The 17500-nt window shown below is 43.5% G+C and overlaps 1 protein-coding gene across 11 annotated transcripts in view; it reads right to left on the reverse strand.

Annotated features, from left to right (window-relative positions):
- Nucleotides 1-17500, reverse strand: part of LOC139405501 (tensin-1-like) — a 253258-nt gene that overhangs the window by 58984 nt on the left and 176774 nt on the right. For all 11 annotated transcript variants that reach the window (XM_071147881.1, XM_071147880.1, XM_071147878.1 and 8 more), the window contains 7 exons: nt 10189-10272; nt 9573-9685; nt 9407-9467; nt 6344-6419; nt 888-1017; nt 474-539; nt 196-312 (listed from right to left, as the gene is read on the reverse strand). In XM_071147881.1, coding sequence (XP_071003982.1) covers nt 196-312; nt 474-539; nt 888-1017; nt 6344-6419; nt 9407-9467; nt 9573-9685; nt 10189-10272 — 647 coding nt within the window. The remainder of the gene's footprint in view (nt 1-195; nt 313-473; nt 540-887; nt 1018-6343; nt 6420-9406; nt 9468-9572; nt 9686-10188; nt 10273-17500) is intronic.

Consider the following 17500-nt stretch of genomic DNA (forward strand, 5'->3'; position numbering starts at 1 on the left):
AAACAATGTGTGTAAGACTATCAACAACAATGTACTACAATGTCTGTTTGAAGGTATCCCAATTTGTACAACGGATCGTTCCAGCCACATGATATGATTGGTTGAGAGGAATTTGAAGCAACCACATCATGAAATCATAGTGTACATCAGGGAAAAGGGATTCCTCCTGTACGCATGCCAAGTGACTGTACTCACCATCCATAGTCTCCTCACAATGCTGGTCAAGGTTCTCATAGGAGTCCCAGCGGATTAGAGCATCTTGGGTATTGTAGTCCACTGAGACAGTGGGCCCATTCTCCAAGTGGTCCATCCCTGGTGGAAAAAAACACATACAGAGGGGTCAAAGAAAATGTCAAAGCTATACTCATACAATAGGAGGTAGTGTCTGTCATCTTCAACACATTTCTGTTTTTGAATGATCGGTCATTTGCTTGGAGAAAATGGCCGCCAAGAAGAGGAGTAGGTATGCTTACCATTGGTTTTTTCTGGACCAAAGGAAAAAACAAACTCCACCTTTCCAAAATCTGGGAATCTGTCATCTGGTTTGAGGATGAGAGAAGAGAATAAAACGTGTCCATGTTTAAAGCAATGACGGGAGATTGCAAACAGGTTTGACATGCAATATTCAGCCAAATGAAATATGATGGAATTTAACACTCCTTAATTCTCCGTTCACATAGAAACCCTCTATGCAGCAATATTCAAAACGTAACTTTGGAAAAAGTATTGAATATATTCGTTATGATGATCATATATAGTTGGGTCATCATCAAGGCACAACAGTTTCATGTTTTCAGTCAAATCTATGTTCCTCAATTCTCTTCATGGTATGCATTATGCTGGCATTTTTAGTTTTTTAGGGGACATTTAAGGAATATCTTCCTTACCTTTGAAGGTCTCGTCGAGCTCATCCTTCCCAAAGACGATTCCCAAGTCGTGCACAGCGCATGTATGGAACTGCACCCGGAAGATCACATCCCGCTGCGGGCTTCGGAAGCGCTTGTGGTAACACTTTAGCTGCAGTGGACAGGAAGACAGATGTCCTTTTTAAAAGAGGTCTTTCTGGTTTCTGGGTTTCTGTTACTGAATCCCTAAAAGAGATTACTTCAGGGCTTTCATAGATTTCACATTGCTCAAGTCTCAAAGTTTACCTCGGGAAACCTTTGACTTTCTGTTACTTTCACAGTGTTCAGATCAAGTGGACAACTGGAAAACACATGAAAGCATTTGAAGGGGGACATTATTTAACTTGGAGTTTTGCCATTTTGGAACCATTCCATTTGTTCCATTGTACTGGGCAAACTAAATCAAGCAAAGACATATGTTTTTGATCCAGATCTGACATACAGTACAGTGTCATTGTGAAATACCAGCTGATAACATAGCAGCTTGATTCACAGTACAATCCTTCAGGGCATCTGGCAGTGTGCTAGAGAAAGCAGCTCTGTAAATGTATGGTCTGCTTTCCCAAACAAGAGCAGCATTATCCAGACCATTGCTATCCACACAAGAGCCTTGTAAAGCCTTGTAAACCCAAACCCTACGAAATAAACTCTTCACTCTCTCCCCACTGTGCTTCACCCTGGCTAGGGGTTGGCCAGATCTTTTACAAGGACCTCACATTTACAGGTACTCAATGAATATTTAGCTTTGTGCTTAGCCCAAATGACACACTGCACACAAACTATGGCTGAACTGGGGAACTGGGGTGAATGTACTGAGCAAATATCAGGGTGCATAGGCCTGAAGAACATCTAAATTGGACTGGAATTATCATTAAGTGAGCCTCAAAATAACCCTGAAATGATATGGGTCAGGATCATTTAGCCTCCTAACCCTGATAAGATATGGGTCAGGATCATTTAGACTCCTAACCCTGATATGATATGGGTCAGGATCATTTAGACTCCTAACCCTGAAATGATATGGGTCAGGATCATTTAGCCTCATAACCCTGATATGATATGGGTCAGGATCATTTAGCCTCATAACCCTGATATGATATGGGTCAGGATCATTTAGCCTCATAACCCTGATATGATATGGGTCAGGATCATTTAGCCTCATAACCCTGATAGGATATGGGTCAGGATCATTTAGCCTCATAACCCTGATATGATATGGGTCAGGATCATTTAGCCTCATAACCCTGATATGATATGGGTCAGGATCATTTAGCCTCATAACCCTGATATGATATGGGTCAGGATCATTTAGCCTCATAACCCCGATATGATATGGGTCAGGATCATTTAGCCTCATAACCCTGATACGATATGGGTCAGGATTATTTAGCCTCATAACCCCGATATGATATGGGTCAGGATCATTTAGCCTCCTAACCCTGATATGATATGGGTCAGGATCATTTAGCCTCATAACCCTGATATGATATGGGTCAGGATCATTTAGCCTCATAACCCTGATATGATATGGTTCAGGTTCATTTAGCCTCCTAACCCTGATATGATATGGGTCAGGATCATTTAGCCTCCTAACCCTGATATGATATGGGTCAGGATCATTTAGCCTCCTAACCCTGATATGATATGGGTCAGGATCATTTAGACTCCTAACCCTGATATGATATGGTTTAGGTTCATTAGGCAGAAAATGGAAACAGCAGAGAAGGAATACCTGGAAAAGTCTAATCAGAAACGGCCATTTTAGTTTTCAGTTGCAAAACATTTTAAAAACCCTTTCCGTTACATGCCCTAATAGATGTCAATGATTTATTCATTTATTCTCAGACATTGTTGGCCACAACAGAATCTGTTCGTCATGGCATAATATATTGCTTTGGTGTACATGTTACACATCTAGCCTGGTTAAACCTCAAGCTGAATGCTGGACTCAACCTACAGTTGAAGTGGGAAGTTTACATACACCTTAGCAAAATACATTTAAAATCAGTTTTTCACAATTCCTGACATTTAATCCTAGTAAAACTTCCCTGTCTTAGGTCAGTTAGGATCACCACTTCATTTTAAAAATGTGAAATGTCAGAATAATAGTGGAGAGAGTGACTTATTTCAGCTTTTTTTCTTTCATCACGTTCCCAGTGGGTCTGAAGTTTACATACACTCAATTAGTATTTGGTAGCGTTGCCTTTAAATTGTTTAACTTCGGTAAAACATTTCAGGTAGCCTTCCACAAGCTTCCCACAATAAGTTGGGTACATTTTGGCCCATTCCACCCGACAGAGCTGGTGTAACTGAGTCAGGTTTGTGGGCCTCCTTGCTCGCACACACTTTTTCAGTTCTGCCTACACATTTTTGATAGGAATGAGGTCAGGGCTTTGTGATGGCCACTCCAATACATTGACTTTGTTGTCCTTTAGCCATTTTGCAACAACTTTGGTAGTATGCATTGTCCATTTGGAAGAGCCATTTGCGACCAAGCTTTAACTTCCTGATGTCTTGAGATGTTTCTTCAATATTTCCACATTATTTTCCTCCTCATGATCTGCCATCTATTTTGTTATGTTCACCAGTCCCCCCTGCAGCAAAGCACTACCAGAACATGATGATGCCACCCCCGTGCTTCACGGTTGGGATGGTGTTCTTCGGCTTGCAAGCCTCCCCTTTTTCCTCCAAACATAACGATGGCTAAACAGTTCTATTTTTGTTTCATCAGACCAGATGACATTTCTCCAAAAAGTACGATTTTTGCTCCCATGTGCAGTTGCAAACCATATTCTGGCTTTGTTATGGCAGTTTTGGAGGAGTGGCTTCTTCCTTGCTGAGCGGCCTTTTATGTTATGTCGATATAGGACTCGTTTTACTGTGGATATAGATACTTTTGTACCCATTTCCTCCAGCATCTTCACAAGGTCCTTTGCTGTTGTTCTGGGATTGATTTGCACTTTTCACGTTCATCTCTAGGAGACAGAACACGTCTCCTTCCTGAGCGGTATGACAGCTGTGTGGTCCCATGGTGTTTATACTTGCATACTATTGTTTGTACAGATGAACGTGGTAACTTCAGGCGTTTGGAAATTGCTCCCAAGGATGAACCAGACTTGTGGAGGTCCACCATTTTTTTGCTGAGGTCTTGGCTGATTGCTTTTGATTTTACAATGATGTCAAGCAAAGAGGCACTGAATTTGAAGGTAGGCCTTGAAATGCATCCACAGGTACACCTCCAATTGACTCAATTAATGTCAATTAGCCTATCAGAAGCTGACATCATTTTCTGCAATTGTTCAAGCTGTTTATTAAAGGCACAGTCAACTTAGTGTATGTAAACTTCTGACCAACTGGAATTGTAATACAGTGAATTATAAGTGAAAACATCTGTTTGTAAACGATTGTTGGAAAAAGTACTTGTGTGATGCACAAAGGAGATGTCCTCACCGACTTGCCAAAACTATAAATGTTAACAATACCTTTTTGGAGTGGTTGAAAAAATAGTTTTAATGACTACAACCTAAGTATATGTAAACTTCCGACTTCAACTGTAGGTGAAGTGAAACACAGCATTTAGCCAGGTTAAATGTCCTCAGCACATGACGGAAACGTTCACTTCCATGAATCAGCCTTCCTCAGCTGTGATTAAGCCATTGGGTAGAAGTTGAAGGAACTAAAACATATTTTATTTGCAGAGACAAAACAAATGTTATGTTATAATCTCCACCCGGCACAGCCAGAAGAGGACTGGCCACCCCACATAGCCTGGTTCCTCTCTAGGTTTCTTCCGAGGTTTTGGCCTTTCTAGGGAGTTTTTCCTAGCCACCGTGCTTCTACACCTGCATTGCTTGCTGTTTGGGGTTTTAGGCTGGGTTTCTGTACAGCACTTTGAGATATCAGCTGATGTACGAAGGGCTATATAAATACATTTGATTTGAAATAACTCTAGATGAGGTAAGAGAGGAAACAAATGGCCTGTGGCTGTTGTGTGGTGCCATGGGATATATATTCCTCCCACTGGGGTGCTGGGGGGGGGGGGGGGGGGGTGCTGGGGTGCTGGGGTGCTGGGTGGCAATGCTAGTGAGCCCCATATGAAATATGATAGATTATAAAGGCAAAAAACATGTTGACAGCGTTGATATGTTGATATGTTGTAAACAGAAAACACAATGCGTGAAAACCTGCCCCTGTGACTACAGCTAGAATGTAGTCAAGAAGTAAAGTAGAACAGTTTTTAAAGACCATGTCATATTATGGGGAGAAGGGGGCAGTTGATGCTCATCCACTGCTTTTCTATACAATTAAAAGAAAACTCTGGTCAGTCTACAAACACACAGCCTATTAGCTATGCAATTAGCCGCTACACATTAACTCACATTAACCTCAGGACGGGGATTAAAAACCATAATGGAATGCGTACGGAGGCAGAACAAGTATTTCATGTCACGTCTGCTCCCGCTCTTCCCTCCCCAGGGGCTTGAGGGCGCCAGGCTTCCCTGCATCACGCACTCCTGCCCTCCCTCGTCACGCGCATCAGCAAAATTGGACTCACCTTGGCTCACTCACTCATCTGTTTATTTCCTCCCCTATACAGTGCCTTGCGAAAGTATTCGGCCCCCTTGAACTTTGCGACCTTTTGCCACATTTCAGGCTTCAAACATAAAGATATAAAACTGTATTTTTTTGTGAAGAATCAACAACAAGTGGGACACAATCATGAAGTGGAACGACATTTATTGGATATTTCAAACTTTTTTAACAAATCAAAAACTGAAAAATTGGGCGTGCAAAATTATTCAAAAAAAAAAAACTGCAGCAATATATCTTTTTTATGTTTTTATATATATATATTTTAAATGAGAGAGGTCCTGACCTCAGTATCTTCATATGTAGCTACAGGCCCGCTGCTACAGTCTGTTGGGGGCCAAATGGTATTGACTTCGGTGAGTGCTTCTTTTAAATCGCCTTGATTTTGTACATGCCACATGAATCAGTGGCTGATAGCCTAGGAAACTGAAGCTACATGTCTCTGTGTCTGGAGAATGGACAACAAAGTAATATTCTTCTTCTTGTCTTAAAACTCTAATATTTCCAGCCTGGTCTTGAAGAGGACGTCATTTGGACATGCTAGTTTACAGCCTGGATATCGTGTGCTAATGAGGGTAGTTAAACTGAGGTATAGGGCTCATGCCAAGTGTCCTCTAGTTTTTACAGCCCTGTTGTTTTATTAATGGTGACTATAAAAGTGTTAAGGACAAACATACTGTATTTGGACACAATAATTTGCATTCCGTCTTAATGACAGAGGTCAATCCACTATCTCGTTATTTCTAGGGGGCATAATACATACCACACTACACACTCCCAAATGCTATGCTATGCTATGCTATGTCATACTTCTCCATGTCACTCAGGGAGGAGCTGATGGTGCTTACCAGAATGTCCCCCTTCAGCAGCAGGCCTGGCTCAATGGTGATGCAAACACTGGTCTGGCTGTCTCCCTGGACACTACTGGAAACACACAGAGAGAGCCTTGTGAACACACCACACCCTCACGCTATCAACCAACACACAAACAGAGCCTTGTGAACACACCCTCACGCTATCAACCAACACACACAGAGCCTTGTGAACACACCACACCCTCACGCTATCAACCAACACACAAACAGAGCCTTGTGAACACACCACACCATCACGCTATCAACCAACACACACAACGAACCACCACTCCACTCCACTCCACACCAAACACTGCGACACCAATCACAGAAACACACCTCTTTTACATTAACGCATCAGTTAGCAATGATGTATGATCAGCGTAGTGGATCTTGACCACTATGCTCTGGCTGAGGGTAATGTTCTGGCTGAGGGTAATGTTCTGGCTGAGAGTAATGTTCTGGCTGAGAGTAATGTTCTGGCTGAGGGTAAAAATTATGGCTGAGGGTAATTTTCCGGCTGAGGGTAATGTTCTGTCAGAGGGTAATGTTCTGGCTGAAAGTAATGTTCTGGCTGAGAGTAATGTTCTGGCTGAGAGTAACATTCTGGCTCAGAGTAATGTTCTGTCAGAGGGTAATGTTCTGGCTGAAAGTAATGTTCTGGCTGAGGGTAAAAATTATGGCTGAGGGTAATGTTCCGGCTGAGGGTAATGTTCTGGCTGAGGGTAACATTCTGGCTGAGAGTAATGTTCTGTCAGAGGGTAATGTTCTGGCTGAAAGTAATGTTCTGGCTGAGAGTAATGTTCTGGCTGAGGGTAACATTCTGGCTGAGAGTAATGTTCTGTCAGAGGGTAATGCTCTGGCTGAAAGTAATGTTCTGGCTGAGGGTAAAAATTATGGCTGAGGGTAATGTTCCGGCTGAGGGTAATGTTCTGGCTAAAAGTAATGTTCTGGCTGAGGGTAATGTTCTCTTTGAGGGTACCATTCTGGCTGAGAGTAATGTTCTGTCAGAGGGTAATGTTCTGGCTGAGGGTAATGTTCTGGCTGAGGGTAATGTTCTGGATAAGGGTAATGTTCTGGCTGAGGGTAATGTTCTGGACTTATTTCACTGGCTCCTCAAGTTACTAATAACACTACTACTGATCATAACACTAGGCTGGAACAGCTGAGGCTGGGGAACTACAGACTGGGTCTGGGGAACTAGAACCTGGGGCTGTGGAACTCGAATCTGGGGTTGGGGTACTAGAGACTGGGGCTGTGGAACTAGAGACTGGGGCTGGGGAACTGGAGAGGGGCTGGGGGACTAGAGGCTGGGGCTGGGGAACTAGAGACTGGGGCTGGGGAACTAGAGACTGGGGCTGGGGGACTAGAGGCTGAGCCTGGGGAACTAGAGACTGGGCCTGGGGAACTAGAGACGGGGACTGGGGAACTAGAGATTGGGGCTGGGGAACTAGAGACTGGGGCTGGGGGACTAGAGGCTGGGGCTGGGGAACTAGAGACTGGGGCTGGGGGACTAGAGGCTGGGGCTGGGGAACTAGAGACTGTGGCTGGGGAACTAGAGACTGGGGCTGGGGGACTAGAGGCTGGGGCTGGGGAACTAGAGACTGGGGCTGGGGAACTAGAGACTGGGGCTGTGGAACTAGAGACTGGGGAACTAGAGACGGGGACTGGGGAACTAGATACTGGGGCTGGGGAACTAGAGACTGGGGCTGTGGAACTAGAGACTGGGCCTGGGGAACTACAGACTGGGGCTGTGGAACTAGAGACTGGCTAACTAGAGACAGGGGAACTAGAGACTGGTGCTGGGGAACCAGAGACTGAGGCTGGGGAACTAGAGACTGAGGCTGGGGAACTAGAGTCTGGGGAACTAGAGACTGGGGCTGGGGAACTAGAGACTGTGGTTGGGGAACTAGAGACTGTGGCTGGGGAACTAAAGACTGTGGCTGGGGAACAAGAGACTGAGCCTGGGGAACTAGAGACTGAGCCTGGGGAACTAGAGACTGAGCCTGGGGAACTAGAGACTGGGGCTGTGAAACTAGAGACTGGGGCTTGGGAACTAGAGACTGTGGCTGGGGAACTAGAGACTGGGGCTGGGGGACTAGAGGCTGGGGCTGGGGAACTAGAGACTGGGGAACTAGAGACTGGGGCTGGGGAACTAGAGGCTGGGGCTGGGGAACTAGAGGCTGGGGCTGTGGAACTAGAGGCTGGGGAACTAGAGACTGGGACTGGGGAACTAGATACTGGGGCTGGGGAACTAGAGACTGGGCCTGGGGAACTAGAGACTGGGCCTGGGGAACTAGAGACTACGGCTGGGGAACTAGAGACTGAGGCTGGGGAACTAGAGACTGGGGCTGGGGACCTAGAGACTGGGCCTGGGGGACTAGAGACTGGGGCTGGGGACCTAGAGACTGGGCCTGGGGAACTAGAGACTGGGGAACTAGAGACAGGGCCTGGGGAACTAGAGACTGGGCCTGGGGAACTAGAGACGGGGACTGGGGAACTAGAGACTAGGGCTGGGGAACTAGAGGCTGGGGCTGGGGAACTAGAGACTGGGGAACTAGAGATTGGGGCTGGGGAACTAGAGACTGGGGCTGGGGAACTAGAGGCTGGGGCTGTGGAACTAGAGACTGGGGAACTAGAGACAGGGCCTGGGGAACTAGAGACTGGGCCTGGGGAACTAGAGACGGGGACTGGGGAACTAGAGACTAGGGCTGGGGAACTAGAGGCTGGGGCTGGGGAACTAGAGACTGGGGAACTAGAGATTGGGGCTGGGGAACTAGAGACTGGGGCTGGGGAACTAGAGGCTGGGGCTGTGGAACTAGAGGCTGGGGAACTAGAGACTGGGACTGGGGAACTAGATACTGGGGCTGGGGAACTAGAGACTGGGCCTGGGGAACTAGAGACTGGGCCTGGGGAACTAGAGACTGGGCCTGGGGAACTAGAGACTGGGGCTGGGGAGGCTAGCTAAACATAATAACGTGTGGCAATGGATTTACTGGTGTAAACTGTGTGTGTGTGTGTGTGTGTGTGTGTGTGTGTGTGTGTGTGTGTACTTACTAGATCCCAGATGTGTAGACTGGCTGCATGGCCTGATAGATCTTGAGGAAAGGGCGACAACCTGAAAAGCCATCGCAGAACACTGAGTAAGTGTGCGTGCGTGCGTGCGTGCGTGCGTGCGTGCGTGTGTGTGTGTGTGTGTGTGTGTGCACCTGTCAACTCTCACCTCCTTTGGACTCAAAGTTGGGGATGCCGTGCATGATGACGTGGTGAAGGAACAGGGGTTTGTTGTTGATCTTAATATTCCCAGAAAGAAGGCCGCTAAAGTACTGTACATACCTGGGGGAGAGACAGGAGAGAGAGAGAGAGAGAGAGAGAGAGAGAGAGAGAGAGAGAGAGAGCACGCAAGGGAGACAGGAGAAGGCAAGGAAGAAAAGGATCGAGAGAAAAACATTTACCAGAGTGATTAGCATGCCATCAATGTAAACTGGACATGCTATCTCTACTTAAAACCGTTGCAAAGACAACAACAGAAGCTTACATCATGCATATTCACTTATGATGTTCAGTCTACGGATGAATCAGACATTGCCTTAACTCTATAAATTAGGACGCAAAAGGACGCAATTAGGACGCAAAAGGAGGCCTCTGTTGCAGCTACAGAAAATGTCAACAAATTGAAAGAAAGACAAAGAGAGTGGTTTGGAGAGTAAGGTGAACTCTATTGGTCGAGTATCTCCCATCACTCTGGGACCAAAATCATAAAGAGACATGAAACAGGAAATGATAGTGGGGTCAAAGAGGAAGTAGAGAGGTCAGACAGGAAGTGAAGGGAAACTGACCTCTTCTGAGACGGCTGACCCACAGGAAGTACTTTGTCTTCATAGAACCTCTTCATGGCAAACCTGTCCAGGGCCTGGTCGGCACTAAACACATAGAGACAAACATCTCGTCAGAACTCATACCCACACACGTTTTACAGTAGTGTTTTTGCAGACATGACTGTAGTATAATATAGTATTTACTGTAGTGTTTCTGCGGACATGACTGAAGTAAACTATAATATTCACTGTAGTGTTTCGTGGACATGACTGTAGTATATTGAAGCAACACTTGTCAACTAGGGTTAGCTAACATGGCACAACTACCAGACTATGCCTACTGTTTAATGAGGGGAACATCTCAACCAGAGCATAAGAAACACAGGTTGGAAAAAGTACAGCATCGTTTGTCACCGTTTTTGGACATCTTGTGAACTTGATCAGCTGATTCTCTGTGAAAACACTGTTGCATTTCACAAAGGTATCTAGTGGAAGTAACTGATCTAAGAAGTAATTTGGTGTACTCTTGTTAATGTGTTATTTATCTGTGTTGGTCCCATGTTTCATGAGCCGAAATAAAATAACCCAGAAATGTTCTCTCAAATGTTGTGCACACATTTGTTTACATCCCTGTTAGTGAGTATTTCTCCTTCGTCAAGATAATGCATCCACCTGACATGAGGTGATATATGTATTATATCAAGAAGCTGATTAAACAGCATGATCATTACACAGGTGCACATTCTGCTAGGAACAATAAAAGGCCACTCTAAAATGTGCAGTTTTGTCACACAACACAATGCCACAGATGTCTCACGTTTTGAAGGAGCAAGCAATTGGCATGCTGACTGCAGTAATGTCCACCAGAGCTGTTTCCAGATAATTTAACATTAATTTCTCTACCATAATCAGCCTCCAACATCGTTTTAGAAAATTTGCCAGTACATTCAACCGGCTTCAAAAATGCGGACCAAGTGTAACCACACCAGCCCAGGATTTCCACACCCGACTTCTTCACCTGTGGGATCATCTGAGACCAGCCACCCAGACAGCTGATGAAACCGTGGGTTTACACAACTGAAGAATTTCTGCACACACTGTCTGAAACAGTCTCAGGTAAGCTCATCTGTGTGCTCGTCACCAGGGTCTGACAGCAGTTTGGCGCCGTAACCGACTTCAGGGGACAAATGATCACCTTTGATGGCCACTGGCATGCTGGAGAAGTGTGCTCTTCACGGATGAATCCTGGCCTCAACTGTACCAGGTAGATGGCGGGCGTCATGTGGGCGAGCGGTTTGCTGATGTCAACATTGTGAACAGAGTGCCCCACGGTGGCAGTGGGGTTATGGTATGGGCAGACATTAACTACGGACAACGAACACAATTGTATTTTATCTATGTCAATTTGAATACATAGTCATACCGTGATGAGATCCTGAGGCCATAGATGCCATTCACCCCCTAGACTTTTTCTATTGTGTTATTGATTGTACGTGTGTTTATTCCATGTGTAACTCTGTGTTGTTTGTGTCACACTGCTTTGCTTTATCTTGGCCAGGTCGCAGTTGTAAATGAGAACTTGTTCTCAACTGGCCTACCTGGTTAAATAAAGATGAAATAAAATAATAATATTAATAGTGTTTCAGCGTGAAAATGCACGGCCCCATGTTGCAAGGATCTGTACACAATTCCTGGAAGCTGAAAATGTCACCCGACTGGTGTTCTGATCCACACTCCTACCTTTTTTTAAAGGTATCTGTGACCAATAGATGCATATCTGTATTCCCAGTGAGGTGAAATCCATAGATTCGGGCCTAATGAATTTATTTCTATTGACTGATTTCCTTATATGGACTGTAACTGAGTAAAATCTTTGAAATTGTTGCATGTTGCGATTATATTTTTGTCCAGTGTACTACAGTCATGTCTGCACAACACTACAGTGAATACTACAGTATACTACAGTCATGTCTGCCAAAACACTACAGTGAATACTACAGTATACTACAGTCATGTCTGCCAAAACACTACAGTGAATACTACAGTATACTACAGTCATGTCTGCCAAAACACTACAGTGAATACTACAGTATACTACAGTCATGTCTGCCAAAACACTACAGTGAATACTACAGTATACTACAGTCATGTCTGCCAAAACACTACAGTGAATACTACAGTATACTACAGTCATGTCCGCCAAAACACTACAGTGAATACTACAGTATACTACAGTCATGTCCGCCAAAACACTACAGTGAATACTACAGTATACTACAGTCATGTCCGCCAAAACACTACAGTGAATACTACAGTATACTACAGTCATGTCTGCCAAAACACTACAGTGAATACTACAGTATACTACAGTCATGTCCGCCAAAACACTACAGTGAATACTACAGTATACTACAGTCATGTCCGCCAAAACACTACAGTGAATACTACAGTATACTACAGTCATGTCTGCCAAAACACTACAGTGAATACTACAGTATACTACAGTCATGTCCGCCAAAACACTACAGTGAATACTACAGTATACTACAGTCATGTCCGCCAAAACACTACAGTGAATACTACAGTATACTACAGTCATGTCTGCCAAAACACTACAGTGAATACTACAGTATACTACAGTCATGTCTGCCAAAACACTACAGTGAATACTACAGTATACTACAGTCATGTCTGCCAAAACACTACAGTGAATACTACAGTATACTACAGTCATGTCTGCCAAAACACTACAGTGAATACTACAGTATACTACAGTCATGTCCGCCAAAACACTACAGTGAATACTACAGTATACTACAGTCATGTCCGCCAAAACACTACAGTGAATACTACAGTATACTACAGTCATGTCTGCCAAAACACTACAGTGAATACTACAGTATACTACAGTCCTGTCTGCCAAAACACTACAGTGAATACTACAGTATACTACAGTCATGTCTGCCAAAACACTACAGTGAATACTACAGTATACTACAGTCATGTCTGCCAAAACACTACAGTGAATACTACAGTATACTACAGTCATGTCCGCCAAAACACTACAGTGAATACTACAGTATACTACAGTCATGTCCGCCAAAACACTACAGTGAATACTACAGTATACTACAGTCATGTCTGCCAAAACACTACAGTGAATACTACAGTATACTACAGTCATGTCCGCCAAAACACTACAGTGAATACTACAGTATACTACAGTCATGTCTGCACAACACTACAGTGAATACTACAGTATACTACAGTCATGTCCGCCAAAACACTACAGTGAATACTATAGTGTACTACAGTCATGTCCGCCAAAACACTACAGTGAATACTACAGTATACTACAGTCATGTCTGCCAAAACACTACAGTGAATACTACAGTATACTACAGTCATGTCCGCCAAAACACTACAGTGAATACTACAGTATACTACAGTCATGTCTGCACAACACTACAGTGAATACTACAGTATACTACAGTCATGTCTGCCAAAACACTACAGTGAATACTACAGTATACTACAGTCATGTCTGCACAACACTACAGTGAATACTACAGTATACTACAGTCATGTCTGCCAAAACACTACAGTGAATACTACAGTATACTACAGTCATGTCTGCCAAAACACTACAGTGAATACTACAGTATACTACAGTCATGTCTGCCAAAACACTACAGTGAATACTACAGTCATGTCCGCCAAACCACTACAGTGAATACTACAGTATACTACAGTCATGTCTGCCAAAACACTACAGTGAATACTACAGTATACTACAGTCATGTCTGCCAAAACACTACAGTGAATACTACAGTATACTACAGTCATGTCTGCCAAAACACTACAGTGAATACTACAGTATACTACAGTCATGTCTGCCAAAACACTACAGTGAATACTACAGTATACTACATTCATGTCTGCCAAAACACTACAGTGAATACTACAGTATACTACAGTCATGTCCGCCAAAACACTACAGTGAATACTACAGTATACTACAGTCATGTCTGCCAAAACACTACAGTGAATACTACAGTATACTACAGTCATGTCCGCCAAAACACTACAGTGAATACTACAGTATACTACAGTCATGTCTGCACAACACTACAGTGAATACTACAGTATACTACAGTCATGTCCGCCAAAACACTACAGTGAATACTATAGTGTACTACAGTCATGTCCGCCAAAACACTACAGTGAATACTACAGTATACTACAGTCATGTCTGCCAAAACACTACAGTGAATACTACAGTATACTACAGTCATGTCTGCCAAAACACTACAGTGAATACTACAGTATACTACAGTCATGTCCGCCAAAACACTACAGTGAATACTACAGTATACTACAGTCATGTCTGCACAACACTACAGTGAATACTACAGTATACTACAGTCATGTCTGCCAAAACACTACAGTGAATACTACAGTATACTACAGTCATGTCTGCACAACACTACAGTGAATACTACAGTATACTACAGTCATGTCTGCCAAAACACTACAGTGAATACTACAGTATACTACAGTCATGTCTGCCAAAACACTACAGTGAATACTACAGTATACTACAGTCATGTCTGCCAAAACACTACAGTGAATACTACAGTCATGTCCGCCAAAACACTACAGTGAATACTACAGTATACTACAGTCATGTCTGCCAAAACACTACAGTGAATACTACAGTATACTACAGTCATGTCCGCCAAAACATTACAGTGAATACTACAGTATACTACAGTCATGTCCGCCAAAACACTACAGTGAATACTACAGTATACTACAGTCATGTCCGCCAAAACACTACAGTGAATACTACAGTATACTACAGTCATGTCTGCCAAAACACTACAGTGAATACTACAGTATACTACAGTCATGTCCGCCAAAACACTACAGTGAATACTACAGTATACTACAGTCATGTCCGCCAAAACACTACAGTGAATACTACAGTATACTACAGTCATGTCTGCCAAAACACTACAGTGAATACTACAGTATACTACAGTCATGTCCGCCAAAACACTACAGTGAATACTACAGTATACTACAGTCATGTCCGCCAAAACACTACAGTGAATACTACAGTATACTACAGTCATGTCCGCCAAAACACTACAGTGAATACTACAGTATACTACAGTCATGTCCGCCAAAACACTACAGTGAATACTACAGTATACTACAGTCATGTCTGCCAAAACACTACAGTGAATACTATAGTGTACTACAGTCATGTCCGCCAAAACACTACAGTGAATACTACAGTATACTACAGTCATGTCTGCCAAAACACTACAGTGAATACTATAGTGTACTACAGTCATGTCCGCCAAAACACTACAGTGAATACTATAATATACTACAGTCATGTCCGCCAAAACACTACAGTGAATACTACAGTATACTACAGTCATGTCTGCCAAAACACTACAGTGAATACTACAGTATACTACAGTCATGTCCGCCAAAACACTACAGTGAATACTACAGTATACTACAGTCATGTCCGCCAAAACACTACAGTGAATACTACAGTATACTACAGTCATGTCCGCCAAAACACTACAGTGAATACTACAGTATACTACAGTCATGTCCGCCAAAACACTACAGTGAATACTACAGTATACTACAGTCATGTCTGCCAAAACACTACAGTGAATACTATAGTGTACTACAGTCATGTCCGCCAAAACACTACAGTGAATACTACAGTATACTACAGTCATGTCTGCCAAAACACTACAGTGAATACTATAGTGTACTACAGTCATGTCCGCCAAAACACTACAGTGAATACTATAATATACTACAGTCATGTCCGCCAAAACACTACAGTGAATACTACAGTATACTACAGTCATGTCTGCCAAAACACTACAGTGAATACTATAGTATACATTTATAAATGTTTAGTCATTTGGCAGATGCTCTTATCCAGAGCAACTTACAGGAGCAATTCGGGTTAAGTGCCCTGCTCAAGGGCACATTGACAGATCTTTCACCTAGTCGGCTCGGTGATTCGAACCAGCAACCTTTCGGTTACTGGCCCAGCGCTCTTAACTGTCAGGCTTCCTGCCTCCCCAGTGAATTCTATAGTAAACTACAGTAAAGTCCGCAAAAATATAAATATATTTATATGAATATAGTAATACTACAGTATTTAGACTATAGTATACTAAAAGTATTATTTTATGTGGGCGTAGAGCTCACTCATATCTGTAGACCTCTTCAAAGGACTCTATTTTAACTGTTAAAAAAGTGATGCTAGTGTCAAGAGACTGTGACCCCAAAAACTTCCAATGGCCCAATACATCCAATGGGCCAATACATCCAATGGCCCCAATACATCCAATGGCCCAATACATCCAATGGCCCCAATACATCCAATGGCCCCAATACATCCAATGGCCCAATACATCCAATGGCCTCAATACATCCAATGGGCCAATACATCCAATGGCCCCAATACATCCAATGGCCCCAATACATCCAATGGCCCAATACATCCAATGGCCTCAATACATCCAATGGCCCCAATACATCCAATGGCCCAATACTTTCAATGGACCAATACATCCAATGGCCTCAATACATCCAATGGCCCCAATACATCCAATGGCCCAATACTTTCAATGGACCAATACATCCAATGGACCAATACATCCAATGGCCCAATACATCCAATGGCCCCAATACATCCAATGGCCCCAATACATTCAATTATGCATTACATCCAATTACCCAATACATCCAATGGCCCCAATATATCCAATGGCCCCAATATATCCAATGGCCCAATACATCCAATGGCTGCAATACATCCAAAGGCCCCAATACATTCAATGGCCCAATACATCCAAAGGCCCCAATATATCCAATGGCCCCAATATATCCAATGGCCCCAATATATCCAATGGCCCCAATATATCCGATGGCCACTATACATCCAAAGGCCCAATACATCCAGTGACCCATTAGCAGATAGAGGAAAACCCAGAAAGCTGCTCCTCTTCGCAGACGTTGTCATTTTAGTGAACTCACAGTGTTGTCTTGGTTTATCTGCAATGACTTAATTAGGGCCTGCTTTGTTATAATTTTTAAAAAGCCTGAACACTGGTACACTGTGTACTGTACACAGTTTTCATGTGGTGGGTAGGGAGGGGCAATGCAATGATCAGTGGATAACATGGATCGTGTGACTCTTCATCATCTGCTTATTTGTTGACTGTCCTACACTTCTCTATGGTTGTAAAGTTTACATGACTCCTCTTTATCTCTCTCTCTCTCTCAC

The sequence above is a fragment of the Oncorhynchus clarkii genome, chromosome 3, assembly GCF_045791955.1.
Source record: "Oncorhynchus clarkii lewisi isolate Uvic-CL-2024 chromosome 3, UVic_Ocla_1.0, whole genome shotgun sequence".
Lineage (NCBI taxonomy): Eukaryota > Metazoa > Chordata > Actinopteri > Salmoniformes > Salmonidae > Oncorhynchus > Oncorhynchus clarkii.